The 15,610-nt window shown below is 34.4% G+C and overlaps 1 protein-coding gene across 3 annotated transcripts in view; it reads right to left on the reverse strand.

Annotated features, from left to right (window-relative positions):
* RFX7 (regulatory factor X7) overlaps positions 1-15,610 on the reverse strand; it is a 184,496-nt gene that overhangs the window by 11,203 nt on the left and 157,683 nt on the right. For 2 of the 3 annotated variants that reach the window (XM_069098113.1, XM_069098112.1), the window contains 4 exons: positions 7,005-7,125; positions 5,604-5,684; positions 4,923-5,130; positions 219-514 (listed from right to left, as the gene is read on the reverse strand). In XM_069098113.1, the coding sequence (XP_068954214.1) occupies positions 219-514; positions 4,923-5,130; positions 5,604-5,684; positions 7,005-7,125 (706 nt within the window). The remainder of the gene's footprint in view (positions 1-218; positions 515-4,922; positions 5,131-5,603; positions 5,685-7,004; positions 7,126-15,610) is intronic. The other variant, XM_069098114.1, reaches the window with a different exon arrangement.

Below are 15,610 nucleotides of genomic sequence, written 5' to 3' on the forward strand. Positions count from 1 at the left end.
AGACTAGCTATATTAAATGGTCTTATAATGTATTAACAATTGACAAAATAATCACAATATTAAATAATTAAAATAAGAAAACTACTCAAAACAATATTATTGATATATCAGTATGCTAATTTGTCTTATAGGAAGCATGATTCTGTGTTACTGATTTAAATTTTGTAATTTCCTGAACATTTCACTGAAAGGGTTGAAGAATGGCTTGATAACGTTACCGGAATAGGACTGGGAACAGCTGCCACCACAATACCAATAGGCTGTGGAGAAAGGATTGGAGGATTTCCATTAGAAATACTAGTTACTCCATTGGTTGTAGTTCCTTCTAGTTTCTTTCCTGGAGACTCTACTGGCAAAGGAGATTGTAGCTTCTGTTCCTGTTGTTTCTTTTGGATTTTCCGCTGCAACTGCTGCTTAGCATCAACAGGAGAAGGCAGAGTCTTTACTTGAGGCTGAAAGGAATTGCTTTCAGCAGTAGGTATAAAAGCAGAGGGCTGGGTGATTCCTTTAATTCCTAAAAATAAAAAAAATAAAAAATCAGAAATTAAATGCAACCTCCTTTACTCTGATAACTTAAGCTGCAGTCTGATAAATCTGAAATCTGCAACTCAACACAAGGTATATAAAGCAATTCAACAAAGTCCCCAATGTATGCAGAGAAGTGTTTACATACAACCAGAAAATATTCCCTTCAGCAATTTTTATACTTCCAACTTAAAGTATATACAGGATTTATGGCAAAGTTTAATATAAAAATAACAAAATATTGTTCACTTATGTCAAACATTCTCTGAAGCAAATGATAACTTTTCAAGGAAGAACAGTTACATTTAGAACTGTCAGAAGCAGAGAGGAACAAATTCCACCGCACATGTTTTGCAGGCTCATCAGTAGATAGTAGTCAGTAATCTTTAATAATCACAGTGACAGCTGATCTTTCTATGGGGCTTTAGATTTTTCTAAGTGTTTTCTTCAAAGAAAGCAGTACAGGAAGTGACGAAAAATGTTTTACAAAGAAGAAAATTCAATCCATTCCACATTTTAATATAAGGAAAATGAAGCATATAAATTGTACTCAATAAAATGCATGCTAACAATTCTCTCCTTTAAAATTAAGCAATTTTACATTTAACACAATTGCACATGTATAACCCTTTATCAGACTGCTTGTTGTCTTGGGGGGAATGGGAGAGAGTGAAGGAGAAAAATTTAGAACCCCAAATCTTATAAAAATGCAATTTAATAAAATTCCATAAATTTATCAAAAATGTAATTGGAAAAAATAAAATACTATTAAAGATAAAAAAGGGCAATTTTATGAAAATGTGTCTGAGTCTATGAAATGTGTCCTGTCATATGTCCCTTAAAAGTATTTCTAGGCCTGCTACTGCTACTACTGCAGAGCGCAGAGGGCTGTACACGAATGGAGAAGAGACTGAAACAAGAAGCAAGGCAGAGAATTTTCACATGATAGATCAGAATCATCAGGTGAGAAAGCAGGCTTAAAAAGTGTCAGTAGATGAGCAAAGGTCTTTTTCATTCAACAATAATAAGAAAAATGTTGGAAAGAAGATAGAATGAAAAGACAGGGAAGAAAAACAGTCAATTAAAAACTACTTTAGTTAAAAATTTTTTTAAAGATACTGTCTTAAAATGTTGATTTTAAATTTGTAACATGGCTACAGTACCAGCAAAAAGCTGAAATCACTTAATTTCAAGAAAAACTAAAGTTCAGAGGTAATAAAGGTTGAGGGGATACTAAATTATTTGAATTCTTATTCCTATTTGAATGAAACTATCTTTTTGGCAGGAAATTTGATTTCATTTTTTAAAAAATTGTTTATTTGGGGAAATGGGAGTAGGAAAGAAACATATATACCTTGGATACATCTGTACATATTTCAGCACAAAAAGGAAATTTCTTGATTTAAATAGCATGTGTAAAAGATATTATAACATGTAGGGCTGAGAAAGACCAAGAGAAACATGGTTTAGAACTATTAAGCATAGCCATAAAGTTTCAACAAATTTCTTCTAGAGAGGTTATACATTTATTCTAACAGCAATCAAAAAATGTTTGCAAATTCTACTTTGTGGTTAGAGAACCACATGAAAACCAGTTTCATCCCATTATAGTCACTCCTCATTTTGAACCAAGACATTATTACTACTTTATTCAACAGAAATGAGGATGACTTTTAGTTGCAGATTCCTAATTTAGGTATGTCCAAATTATTTAAGTTCCTTACATAAAGGGGGTTTCAGGAATATCCTTCCTACAAAGTATTCCTCATACTATTCATATTCCCAGGCCCCAATTCTAAATATTACCCACCATCCCCTCTCCAAAGACAACTGGTCTACCACAAAGGAGGAAAAAAAAAGAAAAAGTCCTCTTTCTGCTACAACTGTTGCCTTGCCCGACCATTGTCCCTGTTATCAGATCTTAATTCCCTTCCCCTCCAGAAATTTTATTTAACTCATTTGTTTAAAATTTGAAACCTCTGACCCCATTCTCATTAATACCTACTTACTTTGCACTCTTGCCCTGGGCCATAGTAGATACACAGGAGAGGCTTGGAACTGGGGAAAGCCCTACTCACAATGACTGACAGGTTGAACAGGGATAAGAAGAAAGAAATGTATTTCTGGCTTCACAAGCTATATTTCTGAATGGATTTTCTCATAAAATACTGTTATAAACAGGGGGTCAGATTTCATATTATCACTACTGGTGCCATATTTTAGAAAATTTACTAAATTGGCTTTTGTGGGAGGGTATGAGAACTTAACCTCCAAGTACAACACTGTTTCTAGGAGAAAATTGTGCTCTGAATTCTAAATGACCCTAAATGACCAACACAAACTCACAGATGATAAGAACTAAAAGAAGTTTGTTTAGTAGAAATGAGGAAACTGTGGCCCAGAGTTTAAGCCATCTGCCCAGGTGAAACAGAAGGCAGTGGCAAATTTCCTCAAATCAAAGGAAAAAAGTGCTGCCACCTCTGAGAATATTCATAGACTCTGGAGACAATAGGTATCAACTGTAATTTTCCTGTTTTGTTTTATGTTTGACTCAGCCTATGATTTCATCAGTGGATGGACTCCTGGTTTGGAAGGTCCTCTAATAATTCAGAACAAACAACAACTTCTCTGCTACTCAGAGTCTAAGAGGCACCTGAGGAGGTGGGGAAGCGAAAGCATGTGCCCTGAGTTACATGGCTGGGAGATGTCAGAGTGAGATCCCAATCATATCTTCCTGACTCTGAAGCTAGCTAGCTCACTATCTACTCAATCACACTGTCTTTTAATTAAATTTGCTTGGGGGGAAAGACACCCTGTAATTATTCTGTCACCATATTTTGTGTGTTTATATATGCATATCATCTGTAATATGTATGTGTATGTGCATCTGTGTATCTAGAAATCTCTCACATATACACACAGTTACTAGCCCTCAAAAGACAATTCTAAAAATCAAGCAGACAAAATTGTTTTCAGTAACTACAACATAAGAGGATCCAAAGCCGAGTCCTTTAAATAATGTATTTTGCGTGTGTTTGCACATACATATGTATTAGTTGTAATTCAGATTCAGGTTATACAGTTCAAATACAGAGAAAGGAGTCAAATTATAAACACAGAATATCTTGCCAAAATATGAGTCCTAAAATAATCTCAAAATAAGAGCAACAGAAACAGAATATAGACATTTAAAGTTTTGGTAGATGTATTTTGACAGAGAAAGTGATTCAGAGTTCCTAAGACACTAGATAAGCCACCAGAAATATGAAGTATTTAAGACTACATTTCTGTTTGAGATATAATTTCATAATAATATGCCATAGAATTAAGATGGATTTAGCTTGTATGTGAATTAACTTTTCATGTAAATTACATTTATTTTTTATTTCCAGCAATAAACTGATTAAAATTTGACCTACCTTTCATAGGTATGAAAAATATAAACTATAAAGTCATGGCTTAAAATAAACACACCAGAATTTAGATATGTAAATGGGTCCTATCTATTTCAAAATAATGACATTGGGAGGCTATACAATCATTCCAATGATGCTGCCATTGTTCATGACATATATGAAATTTTGCCTTTATGCTCACCACACATTCTTCTGAGTGTCCTCAAAAGTGGTGAATCTTCCATCTGCTAAGGGTGCATTTTTAAAAACTGGCTAAAAGTCAGAGACAAGTCTAATAAATAAGGTGAATGCTCATACTGGCTAATACAGTTCTTAGATTAAAAGAAGATGTGAGTATAATTAGGCAAATTTTATCATATGGCTTGCAAAATAGCTCTGAAGGCAATTCCAAAAGTATTCTAAAAATATTTTGTATTTTTAGATTAGTGTGTAGCTTTCCAAACAGACTCATTTTAAAGGGGAAATTTTTGAATGCATAAGTTCTGGTATTAATAAGTTTAAAAATCAATCTCATCATGCCTTTCATATGTTTGTATCTATTGAAAATAAAAAGCCCCTCTCTCGAGGAAAGTGAAAGTCATCATAATTAAAAACAATGCTTTCTAAGGGAAAAATTTATTTGAAAAAAAAAACATTCTTTAAATCTTGAAATAACAATGCTAATAGGAATTAATGAAATTATATTAGGTTAATCTTAAAAATTTTCATAAAGCAGCACAAGCAGCACACATACACAGAGATAGCTTTGCATACTAAGAGCTACATTTTATTCTACTATCCATTTCTGAGGCTTACCAAACTTCTTGAATTCATTGGTTAATCACAAGAGAGCTCTCATCAAATTATCTTAACACTCAAGGGGATGCGCCAGCCCCTTCTGGCTAGAATCTTCTTCATATCAATTCTAAATATAACAGCTATTTTTGACTAGTCAAGACCCTTGGGTTAGTTTTAGCTTTCTAACGGTAGTTAATTTAGTACCTGCTGGTGCTGCTGCCATTACAGTTAGAGCTGCCATCGATTTGGTGCCTATGTAGTGACTTTTTACAAGGAAGCGAGCTAATTCCAAGACTGAATCAAATGGCTGGCTTAATACTTTCTGGGCCCACTCACACACAAGGCGGCAGGCAGCAGAGATAACTTCCTCATCAACAGTTTGGAGTTGCCCGGAAGGTTCGGCTCCTTCCAACTAATCAAAGGAAAAAGGAAAAGTTAACTTTCAAAAAGCTCAAAGAAAAATTCTAATCAAGTACATTTAGAGAACATGCATCCTCAATATATAATAAATCAAAACCTAAGATTTGTATAAAAATAAAATTAACTAATTACTATAGCCATGAAAATGGTAAGCTCATGCTCCTCGGCATCAGAAATAATATGGCTGAGGTTATAAATTATGAAAAGGGGTTTGTAAAAACATTTGTATCTTATACTAATATTTTCTAAAACCATTAAAATTATTACGTTCTATTTTATTGTTAATTACAAAAAATTTGTTATAGGCTATCGTGCATTTTGTCTCTGTGGAGAGTTTAGTTTCTTAAAGGCAGTTTTTGGTGCTTTTTCTGCTTAAATCTGACTATACTACATCAGCTTCAGTGTCAATGTTAAATTGTCCATTTCTAGTAAAAAGTCAAAAAGAAAACAAAACAGATGTCTTACCCCATCTCCACTTTTATGAAAGTCAAGGTTGGGCAGTGTTGGCATATGAACAAAAGCTTTTTTCCTTAGTCCACTGTAGCAATATGTAATAAAGAGTTAAGTGCTAAAATACTCTTCAATAAAAATGGATTACTTTCAATATTTTCCAGGTAATCATGAAGAAATCAAAACATTATCAGTACAAAGTAATGTCTACCTTACTAAAAGCCTTAATAAAATCAAATTTTCAGCATAATGTGAATCCTCTTAAACTGAAATGGACATGGTAAAATTTTACTCATCTGAAATGAAATTAAACAACTGTCACTAGCTATAAATTTATGAGTAAACTGCCCTGTTAAGTTGTGCTAATTCAGAGAAACTGGTCAGCAAGGGAGGAATAGCCAAATGGAAACCTGGCAGAAAGAAGGGAAAATTCTCCCTGGGGCAGTTGGCTAAAACATCCTTTGAGGGTGTCACAAGGTCTCTAACCTTCTCTCTCCCCTCATGTTTCTTCCCCTAGAACACATAAAATGCTCAGCTTTAAGCCTGATAAAGACACTTCTGGGCACACTTGACTATGTTCAGGAGTCCAGGAGGTGAAATCCTTAATAGGTCCAGAAAACAATAAATGGTTAATAAAAAAACTTGACCATTTAAAAAAAAAATAGCACATGAGCAATCTCACCTTTTCTTTCTTCCCATTTGTCCCATATTAGCTAATTTTTTGTTATTATGTCAAAGATTTAGCTATGTATTTTCCAAGTGATGCAAGACCTCCTTCAGAAACTTTATCATATATATATGTGTGTATATATATACATATATATATATATATATGTACATCCCCACGTTTTACTTATATTTTTTTTCACTGTTTCTACTTTTTGTTCACAACTACAAGGTAAGGTTTTCTTCTGACTTGACTTTTATCAGTACATATTTTAACTGCTAGGCTGAACATTTTTTGGTGCCAGTATTTCCAGTTAGTGCATTTTGCTACAGTGTTTATAATGTTTATGTTTTTGTAGCAAGATGCTTTAAGCTTCTAAAGCTATGAAGGAACAAGAGGATAAGAGTGTAAAGATCATCATTTCTCTTTCATTTTGTTAAAATGCTAGATTACTCAAATATCTTTACATCTAAGAACATGAGATCAGACTGCTAAGTAATATAAAAATACAGTGTTAAGAAGTCAGGTAAAGCTATCTCACTATCCTGATAGAGAGATGAACTCGTCTTTTTTCAAAGCTGTTCTTCTAGAAGTCTAATGATAGCTAGGAAAACAAAATTTACTTTTTTCTGGCTGTTTGCATTTGCTGATTTAATTTTGTTTCTAAATTTAGTTAGTGGTTGAACTACAACAACAGATGTTCTGTAAGCAAGTGTTGAAGAGATTACTGAAAACTGTTCTAGTAAAGGATATTTTGATTTGCCTCTTGTGCCCAGGCGGCGTGCCTTCATATTTGGAAAGACGTTTTTCATGATCTTTCCAAAGTCAGCAGCACTTAATGGATGGTAACCAAGATTGTCGCAATAGCTTCTGCAAAAGAGGGAGGGGTGGTTTAGATAATACCATAACTTAGTACTATATAGCATGGAGGTGCCTTGAATACCATTCTTGTCCTTTTTTTTTTTCTTTAAAGAGCTAAACTGATTAGCAAAAGTCAATTATCCCCACTTTTAACTGACATAGATTTTATTTATTATTACTACCTACAATAGTGAGTCATCTCAGAGAAGGCAGTCAATTATCTCCACAGGGTTAAAATAGGTTTTCAAACAGTATTCATGGAACCTACAGAATTGGGTGAAAAATAGTGCTGTTACAGAGCTTTTCATTCTCACTCCAAAAGTCTCTTCTCCAATAAATATACAGAAAACATGACCGTAAGATTTAACAACTATTCATTCAGTGTGCTGACCAAAGCAAATTACATCAAATCTCTACTAATTCAGTTGCCAGTGTCATTAATCATCTTTATGTTTTAAACCCAAAAGAAAATATGAACTAGTCAAAAAGAAAAAGGGAATTCAGTACATAAGAACCATGCCAAAGAAATTAATAAACAAATGGAAATAAAACTAAACCTGATGAAAGTTATCTGAGCTGAGAAAAACAAAATAAAAACAACACAATGAGGTTTCAAGGAAATCAAGGCAAAAGAAAAGAGGACCAGGCAATTATCCCAATGAGAAGTTTAATATACTTGCTCTCTCTTCTTTCTATTGTCTGGATATGGTAAGACTCTCAGTTTTAATGTATCAGCTATACTTATCTTCAGGCAACATATTTCTACATTTCTAGTTTCATGAAAAGCTAATGGAGGAAAGTTAGATGTGAGCATGGTCAATGCAAATTTTGTCAGTAAGGTAGAATTTATGAAACCTAGTGATTTTAGACAACTACAGCTAGATATGGTGGCAGATGCTTATAATCCCACCTATTAGAGAATCTAATAGATCTCTTGAGTTTACAAATTAGGAGACCCAGTAGGCTAAATTGATTGGATGGCCACACTAATTTTGATATTAACTTGAATAAGGAGGTCACTAGATTGCCTGAGGGGAGAACTGGTACAGGGCAAAAACATTGCAGGTGGGGCAGCTAGGTGGTGCAGTGAATAGAGCACCAGCCCTGGAATCAGGAGGACCTGAGTTCAAATCTGGCCTCAGATACCTGACACACTTACTAGCCACATGACTTTGGGCAAGTCACTTAACCCCAATTGCCCTCCCAAAAGCAAAAAAAAAACAAAAACAAAAAAACCATAGCAGGTGAAAGCTTCCCTGCTGATCAAAGAGGGACAAGGTATAGCAATAGCCCTTGCACTTCCAGTCTAGGTAAAATATGGAGAGCCTGTCTCAAAAAAAAAAAAAACTATATGAAGGGCAGAATTCTGTTATTTTTTTACTTTGGCTCCCACTAGAAAAATAGGTTATAGATCACCAAAAGCCATCATTACTTTAATAAAGACAATGGTTTTATACTTTGAAGGACAGTATATTCTAGGAAGTAGATATTATATGCCATTTTGTAAATAAACATTAAATAATTAAGGTTGGTGGCACAGTGGGCGCAGCTATATGGCATAGTGGATAGAGGGCCAGGCCTGGAGTCAGAAAGACTCATCTTCATGAGTTCAAATTGGGCTTCTGACACTATCTGTTTCCTCCTGGACAAGTCATCTAACTTTGTTTGCCTCAGTTTCCTCATCTGTAAAATAGCTGAAGAAGGAAATGGCAAACCACCCCAGTATCTCTGCCAAAAAACCCCAAATGAGGTCACAAAGAGTCAGATTTGGCTGAAAATAACTGAACAACAAGGTCAAATGGTAGACAATGCCAAGAAGAAAACAAATATGACTCAACATCCTACATTAATAAGTAAAGCATATAGCATTTTATATATATCCAGTATAAACAAACTGGGTAAAAAGAGTCAACAACGGGGTCTTTATTTTTTAAAAATCACAAAGATTTTCATTGCCTGTGCTAATCTCATCATTTTTAAAGAATCTTAAAAGAGCTAAAAGTAGCTTCCAAGATCCTCTGTTTGCATTCAATAAAAAAGTCCCTTCTATAAAGCCAATGGAACTCCCTGGACATCAAGATTCTTGAGTTCTAATTTTAGCTGTGCCACTAGTTAGGTGTGTGGCTACAAGTTAATTCTGCTAACGTCCATGGACCTCATTTTGCTCATTTGTAAAATAAGAGTTTGAACTACATAATCTATAAGGTTTCTTTCAGCTCTAACTTCTATGATTCTATGACTGAATGATCTCTGAATTCCCTTTCATTTCCAATATTCTTTCACTATATGGTAGATGGTCATTAATTCTTTGACTGAAATGCTGCTAGGTCATGGAATACACTGCTTCCTTGGGTAGCCATTTAAGGAACATTCTTCTCTATTACTGAATCAAAATCTGTTTCCCTGAAACTTCTTCTGCTAGGTCCTCATTTTGTATTCCAGAAAAAAACTAAGCCTAATTCAGCTAACTCAATTTGATTACTTACTATCATTTTTAAAGCAGTGCTATAAAGCACAGGGTCATTTCAGGATACCTAGAGATTGTTTTCATGCTTTACAACTTAGACTGCATGTGGATTGAACAATAAATGGTGTCACAACACCTAACTCAGTGTTAACATATTTATGCAGTATATTCAGAGTGAGAGAACAATATGTTCACAGTATAACATACTGTTATTCTTAAAATTAGATCATTTCCTCTTTTTTTGTTCTTTTTTTTGTCTTTTTGGAGGGAGGAAGGCAGGGCAATTGGGGTTAAATGACCTGCCCAAGGTCACACAGCTAGTAAGTGTTAAGGGTGTGAGGCAAATTTGAACTTGGGTCCTCTAGACTTCAGGGCCAGGGCTCTATTCACTGGACCACCTAGCTGCCCCAAATGAGATTTTTCTTTCTTTTTTTTTGCGAGGCAACTGGGATTAAGTGACTTGTCCAGGGTCACACAGCTACTGAGTGTCAAGTGTCTGGTCATAGGCCAGAACTGAACTTGAGTCCTCCTCACTTCAGGGCTGGTGCTCTATCCTCTGCACTACCTAGCTGCCCCAATCATTTCCCTTTTTTAAATGGTATTTTTCATGATCTAGTTTTTAAACTAAGTCTAAAAATTTCTTAACCTGCTTCATTTCATTCTATTAAAATAATTAAATTTATTACCCATTATATTTCAACATAATGCATGTTTTTGAAAGAGCCTTAGTAACCAATGTTATACTTTACAAATTATTTAAGGCACAAAAGAAGTGATAGGAAGAACAGTGTGATTGTGGGCCCCAGTGAGAATGGAGAGTATGTTTAACAGCTACAGAGTAGTGCATGACATAACTGAGGAGACCAGTTAGAGAGAGGAAGCACTAAGTCTAATATCTCAGGATTGTTATGGTCCTAAGTGATCACTAAGACCACGGTATTACTTGCCATGATGATCTGGCATAAGTATCAAATTCAGTGAAGTGGAAAGGGAAATGTGTAAAGAGTGGAAGGAAAGGACTATGAGGTCAATGAATTGGATGGATCATCAACATGGGTTGATGGACTGAAGTGGAAAAAAAAATTAAAAACAAGTGTTAACTTTTTCCAAGTGGGATATATGCTCCAGGTATGTCCTGGATAATATGGAGAGAGTAGTAAAGTGTGAGATGTAAGAAACACATTCAAGGGGCAGCTGGGTAGGGCAGGGAATAGAGCACCCGCCATAGAGTCAGGAGGACCTGAGTTCAAATACAGCCTCAGACACTTACTAGCTGTGTGACCTTGGGCAAGTCATTTAATCACAACTGCCCTGCCTTCCCCCCTCCAAAAAGACCAAAAAAAAAAAAAAGAAAAGAAAAGAAAGAGAAACATTCCCTGTCTCTGTTGGTAGTTTTTAAGAATGAGCATGCTATGTGACTAATACCTAGTTCCCTTAGATATCTTAGAAAAGTGGTAAGAATAGAAATTGGACTGCACTGCACTGAGGTATATGTGGGTAAAGAAGTAGGTACACAATAACTACTCTTGGTTTGCTCATGAAAAGACTACAGGTACATTAGTATTTGGAAGGGCAGATGTGGAATGCATGGGCATATTTATGTGCTACATCTTATGGCATGATGGAAAAAAATACTGGACAAGGAATTAAAAAATCTGGGTTCTCAATCTAACTGACTAAGACCTTGGTTATTAAAATTGCTGGGTCTGTTTCCTCATCTATAAAAAGGGAGGGGATTGGTCTGTAGTATCTCTAAGGACCCTTCAGCTCTCAAACCCCATGAAACTACTCTCTCTTTTCCTCTGAGACAACCAAAGGATGGATACAGAAAAATATGAATAGAGAAAGGGGAAAAAGGAATTTTCTTTCCTAGTTTAGGTTATCTCTGCTATGGAAGACTACGTTACATTCATTTCTGGAGAATCACCATAAAAGAAACATAGAAAAAAGAAGCAGATTTAATCCCTTCTAATCAAAATAATTATGTGTTTGGTGGGGAAGAACAAAGTTACTATAAGAGGAAGCTACTTGTCTTTTGGGGGTGGGAAGAAACTAGGAGACACAGGCCACCAAAAGAATGTGAATAAAATATACCACCAGAGAGAGTCATATCCTAAGGTTTTAGCTTTTGAGCAAAAAGTGGTCAAAGGAAACACATCATACACCGAAACCTGGCACGAAATGCAGCTGTGCAAAGAACAGTAGCTTTGGAATCAGAGGACCTGAACTGAAATCCCTTCTCTACCTCTCCCTGCCTCTGTGGGGAAGGAAGCCTTTTAATCTCTAGGAACCTTAGTTTCCTTATCTATAAAGTGAAGGGCTGGATGAGATAACCTCAAATCCCTTCCCACTCTAACCCTATAATCTCTCCCATTCTACCTTTAGAGAATGCACAGTAGTTTTTAGGTAACAATGCAAATAATATCTTTTTATCATATTATTGATAATATAAATGTGAATTTTTATATTAAAAAAATTCTCAGAGACATGTTACAATTACATCTAAGGGCTATATAACTTATAAAAATTGATTTTTGGTTGCATTGTTTAATTCCAATTACAGAAAAGAAATTATTTCTTAAAATTGAGGCAGAACACCTTGCAGAGGCTCAGATATTTAAACACTGCATTTCTAGATATAGTAGTTATTACAAATAAATACTAGACATCATTCTGATGTTATATAGGCCTAAGTAACATTTATCTATCAATCACTCATTATACATTTGATATCTTAATGGTCCTAAGGAAAGAAGAGTATATTAATATGATTAATTATATCATTAAACTTCTGAGGATTTATTTTACCTTGGTAAATATACAGATACTTGACTTGGGTGGTAAGTGATGATAAGGAGGTTAGTGGAAGTTACACATGCACATGAAAAAAATTCAAACATTTCTTATTCCTTTGAGAAATTAAGAAATTATCAACAAATAAAATAATTAAGGGAAAAAGAAATGTATGAGTAAATGAGTGTCATCTAGTCAAAAATAGTCAAATTTTCAATAAGTAAATATAACAGTTTTCCACTAATCCTTTGTAATTTCACAGACTGGCAGTTAAACTGATTGTTTTGGTTGCTATATCAAGAAATAAATTATTTAACAAGAAATTCATCCTCAGATCATTTTTACACTTCTTTCTTGTGTGGTAATAAGAGAAATAATAGTTATTGATGCTGTTCTCTCTCTCTCTTTTTTTGCTGAGCATTTACATATATCAGAGATTTAGGATTTGGTTCATTCCATCAACCTTCCCTTGGTTCATATTTGAAGATGCCAATTTTTTTTTAGTAGCCTTTGGTAATATACTCACAGATGTTTAAAGATGATTAGTAAAAATTACAATTTAACAAGCATTTACTTAATGCCTATTTGCTACATGTAAGGTACTGATGGACACACACACAAAAAATAGGAAAACAGCCTCTGACTGTAAAGAGTTTACTTTATTCACGAAGAAGACAAACAAGTAAGCAAATAAGTAAATACAAGACTGTTTGAGGAGGGAGAAAGTAGACAACAAGTACAAGGCAGGGGTCAACTGTGGCGGTTGGGGGATGCAGTAATTTCTTGCAATTAATGTATGAACTTTAAAATATATAGTTCATATTGCAGGATCCACAAAATTTGAAACCAAACATCTTAATTAAGTATAAAGCTAGTGAAATAAATGTACTGATTAAAGATAACAAAAGAGTTAAAGATAATATTAAAGGGTAAATAAAGTTAGTTAATGTTTCTGTTAACATTACTTTTCAAAGGGAGTTCAGCAATGGCTGAGAGGTTTTTTTTAGCTCTCTCAGCTGACAAAATAATTTGATAGCTCTTATCTATCAACCTGCATTAAGGGCCTACTAAGTGACAGGTACTAGGTGCTGGAGACACAAAGAGAAAGAAGGAAACAATCTCCACTCTCAAGTTTTCATTCTGACAACACAAAGAGCTTCAATAAGGACAAATATAAAGGATACTAATACAGAAATTGCTTCTACTCTGTGAATTGCAAGAATGCTGATTTTGAGTTTCAGAAGATTTCATCTTATTATTTTAATAGGAGTTAAGTCTGGTTTTAAATTAAAATCTATATTAATCTTAATACAAACTTCAACTTTAAAAATCAACTTTAGAAATCATCCTATGTAAAAACCCAAACCTCCGTAAGGTACATACCTTATTGTCAAGAAGTCTGGTGCTTTTTGGTGTATTTAACCTTAATCCTTCTTGCTGCAATTTAAATCTCCTAATATTTTCTAAGTGGAATCTGAAAACTTTTGTCACCATACTATCCCACCTATATACATAAAAACTTCATTTAACAAGCAGTTTCTTCAGTCTATTTTCTAACCCTTTTTCATCTTGCTATCTATCTACTGTAATCTTCCAAAACTTTCACATTTGCCAAGTTATATAGGCCCAAACTAGACAGTATATCTACTTGCTATCATTTCAATATATCAAAAGGCTACAATTTCACAGATGTGGGAATTCCCTCCACTTACACGGATTGAAACTGTGCCTTGCTAGACTGCTTTTTTCAGCTGTGGTGGTGGTAAAAATGCCTAAGTTGGTAGCAAACCTTGGTGTTGTGCACTTCCAAAGTGCTAATACTAATCCCCAGATGAGATATTTAGTTGGTTGTTTCTAGATTGGCGAAACCAACCAAAACTTGTAGTCAATTGGCACAGCCTTTAAGAATCTTAGCATCATCTCTACAACTCAATGAAACACTGGGATAGAACTTGACTAGAGACATACCTGCCATATTATTGTATCAGCAATTCAATAGCAGATTCATTTCTTAGCAACAGTCATGTTGCTTAATACATGTCCACGATGATTCACACATTTTAAAAACTCATAAATCACTTAGCCTATATTTAAAGTTTGTTTTTTCCACACTAAATGAACTGTTCTTCACTAGTGCATGTTGGATTTTATTTCTGATCATTTTTCAAACTCATCTCTAACTTATGAGGATGTGAGCTTTTCCATTCAGATTTTGTCAATCATTTTTAACAAGGATCCATTTTCATTTAAATTAATGATAAAAGTTAAAATAAATTATTTTCATTATATTTTAAAAAATTAAGAAACCTTTGCAGAAGCCCCTAAATTTCCTTCAAAAGGTAGTTTAGGGTAAAGTATCTGTGGTTAAATAAGGAGACTAGGTTCTAATTCTACCTCCGATATCACCAGTATAAAGATGGCCAGGTTAATTATTCTCTCCAGGTCTCAGTTTCCTCTTCTGCAATATGAGTTGGATGAGTTAATCTCGAAAGTCCCTCCCAAAGACAAATTCTAGGATTCTGTTACAACCCACACCATTGTATTAGTTCTCTTAGGTTCCTTGTTCCTTTAAATGAGGTTGGGAAATGTAGGATATCTAAGGTTATATATCTGGGGGAATTGGCAAAATCACAGACATAGCAATTATTTGTAAAGCAACTTGCACACAGCAGGCATTTGATTAAATTTAATTAAAATTTACTAATTATTTATGGAACTATATAACTATGTAGCTACTCTTCCCAAACTACATCAACACTACTGACACTGGCTTCCTCTTTTCCCAGTTTCCATCATATACTGCTCACCTCGTCTATTACTATCACATGTTTCCTGACCTACTTCTTTCTAGAACTCTATTTTCTATTTCCTATGATCATCTCTGCTCCTTTCCTGTATGGTAATATTTCTACTTTTTTGAAAGAAGGTTTATGAAGCTTTGTAGAGATGCTAAATAAATCTGTGAACTTAAAAATCCCAAGACTCATTATTACCGTTAGTGCTTAAGACTGCACACAAGGAAGAAATTCATAATGAAGTGTTACGAAAGGTCTAGTCTATGGGATATGATATAGGAAGGCAGAACTGTTCTCTGTGATATCAGCTTCAGAACATTAAGGATATACATACCTCTCCCTCCACCAAAGCCAACAACAAAAAAAAGCCCAAACCCAACCTAGTCTTCCTTCATAATCTATTACAAATCTGTCACTTATTACTTTATCCAAACCTTTT

Source organism: Petaurus breviceps, unplaced genomic scaffold (genome assembly GCF_028583685.1).
Source record: "Petaurus breviceps papuanus isolate PSGF00001 unplaced genomic scaffold, PetGlider_PUasm1.0 37, whole genome shotgun sequence".
Lineage (NCBI taxonomy): Eukaryota > Metazoa > Chordata > Mammalia > Diprotodontia > Petauridae > Petaurus > Petaurus breviceps.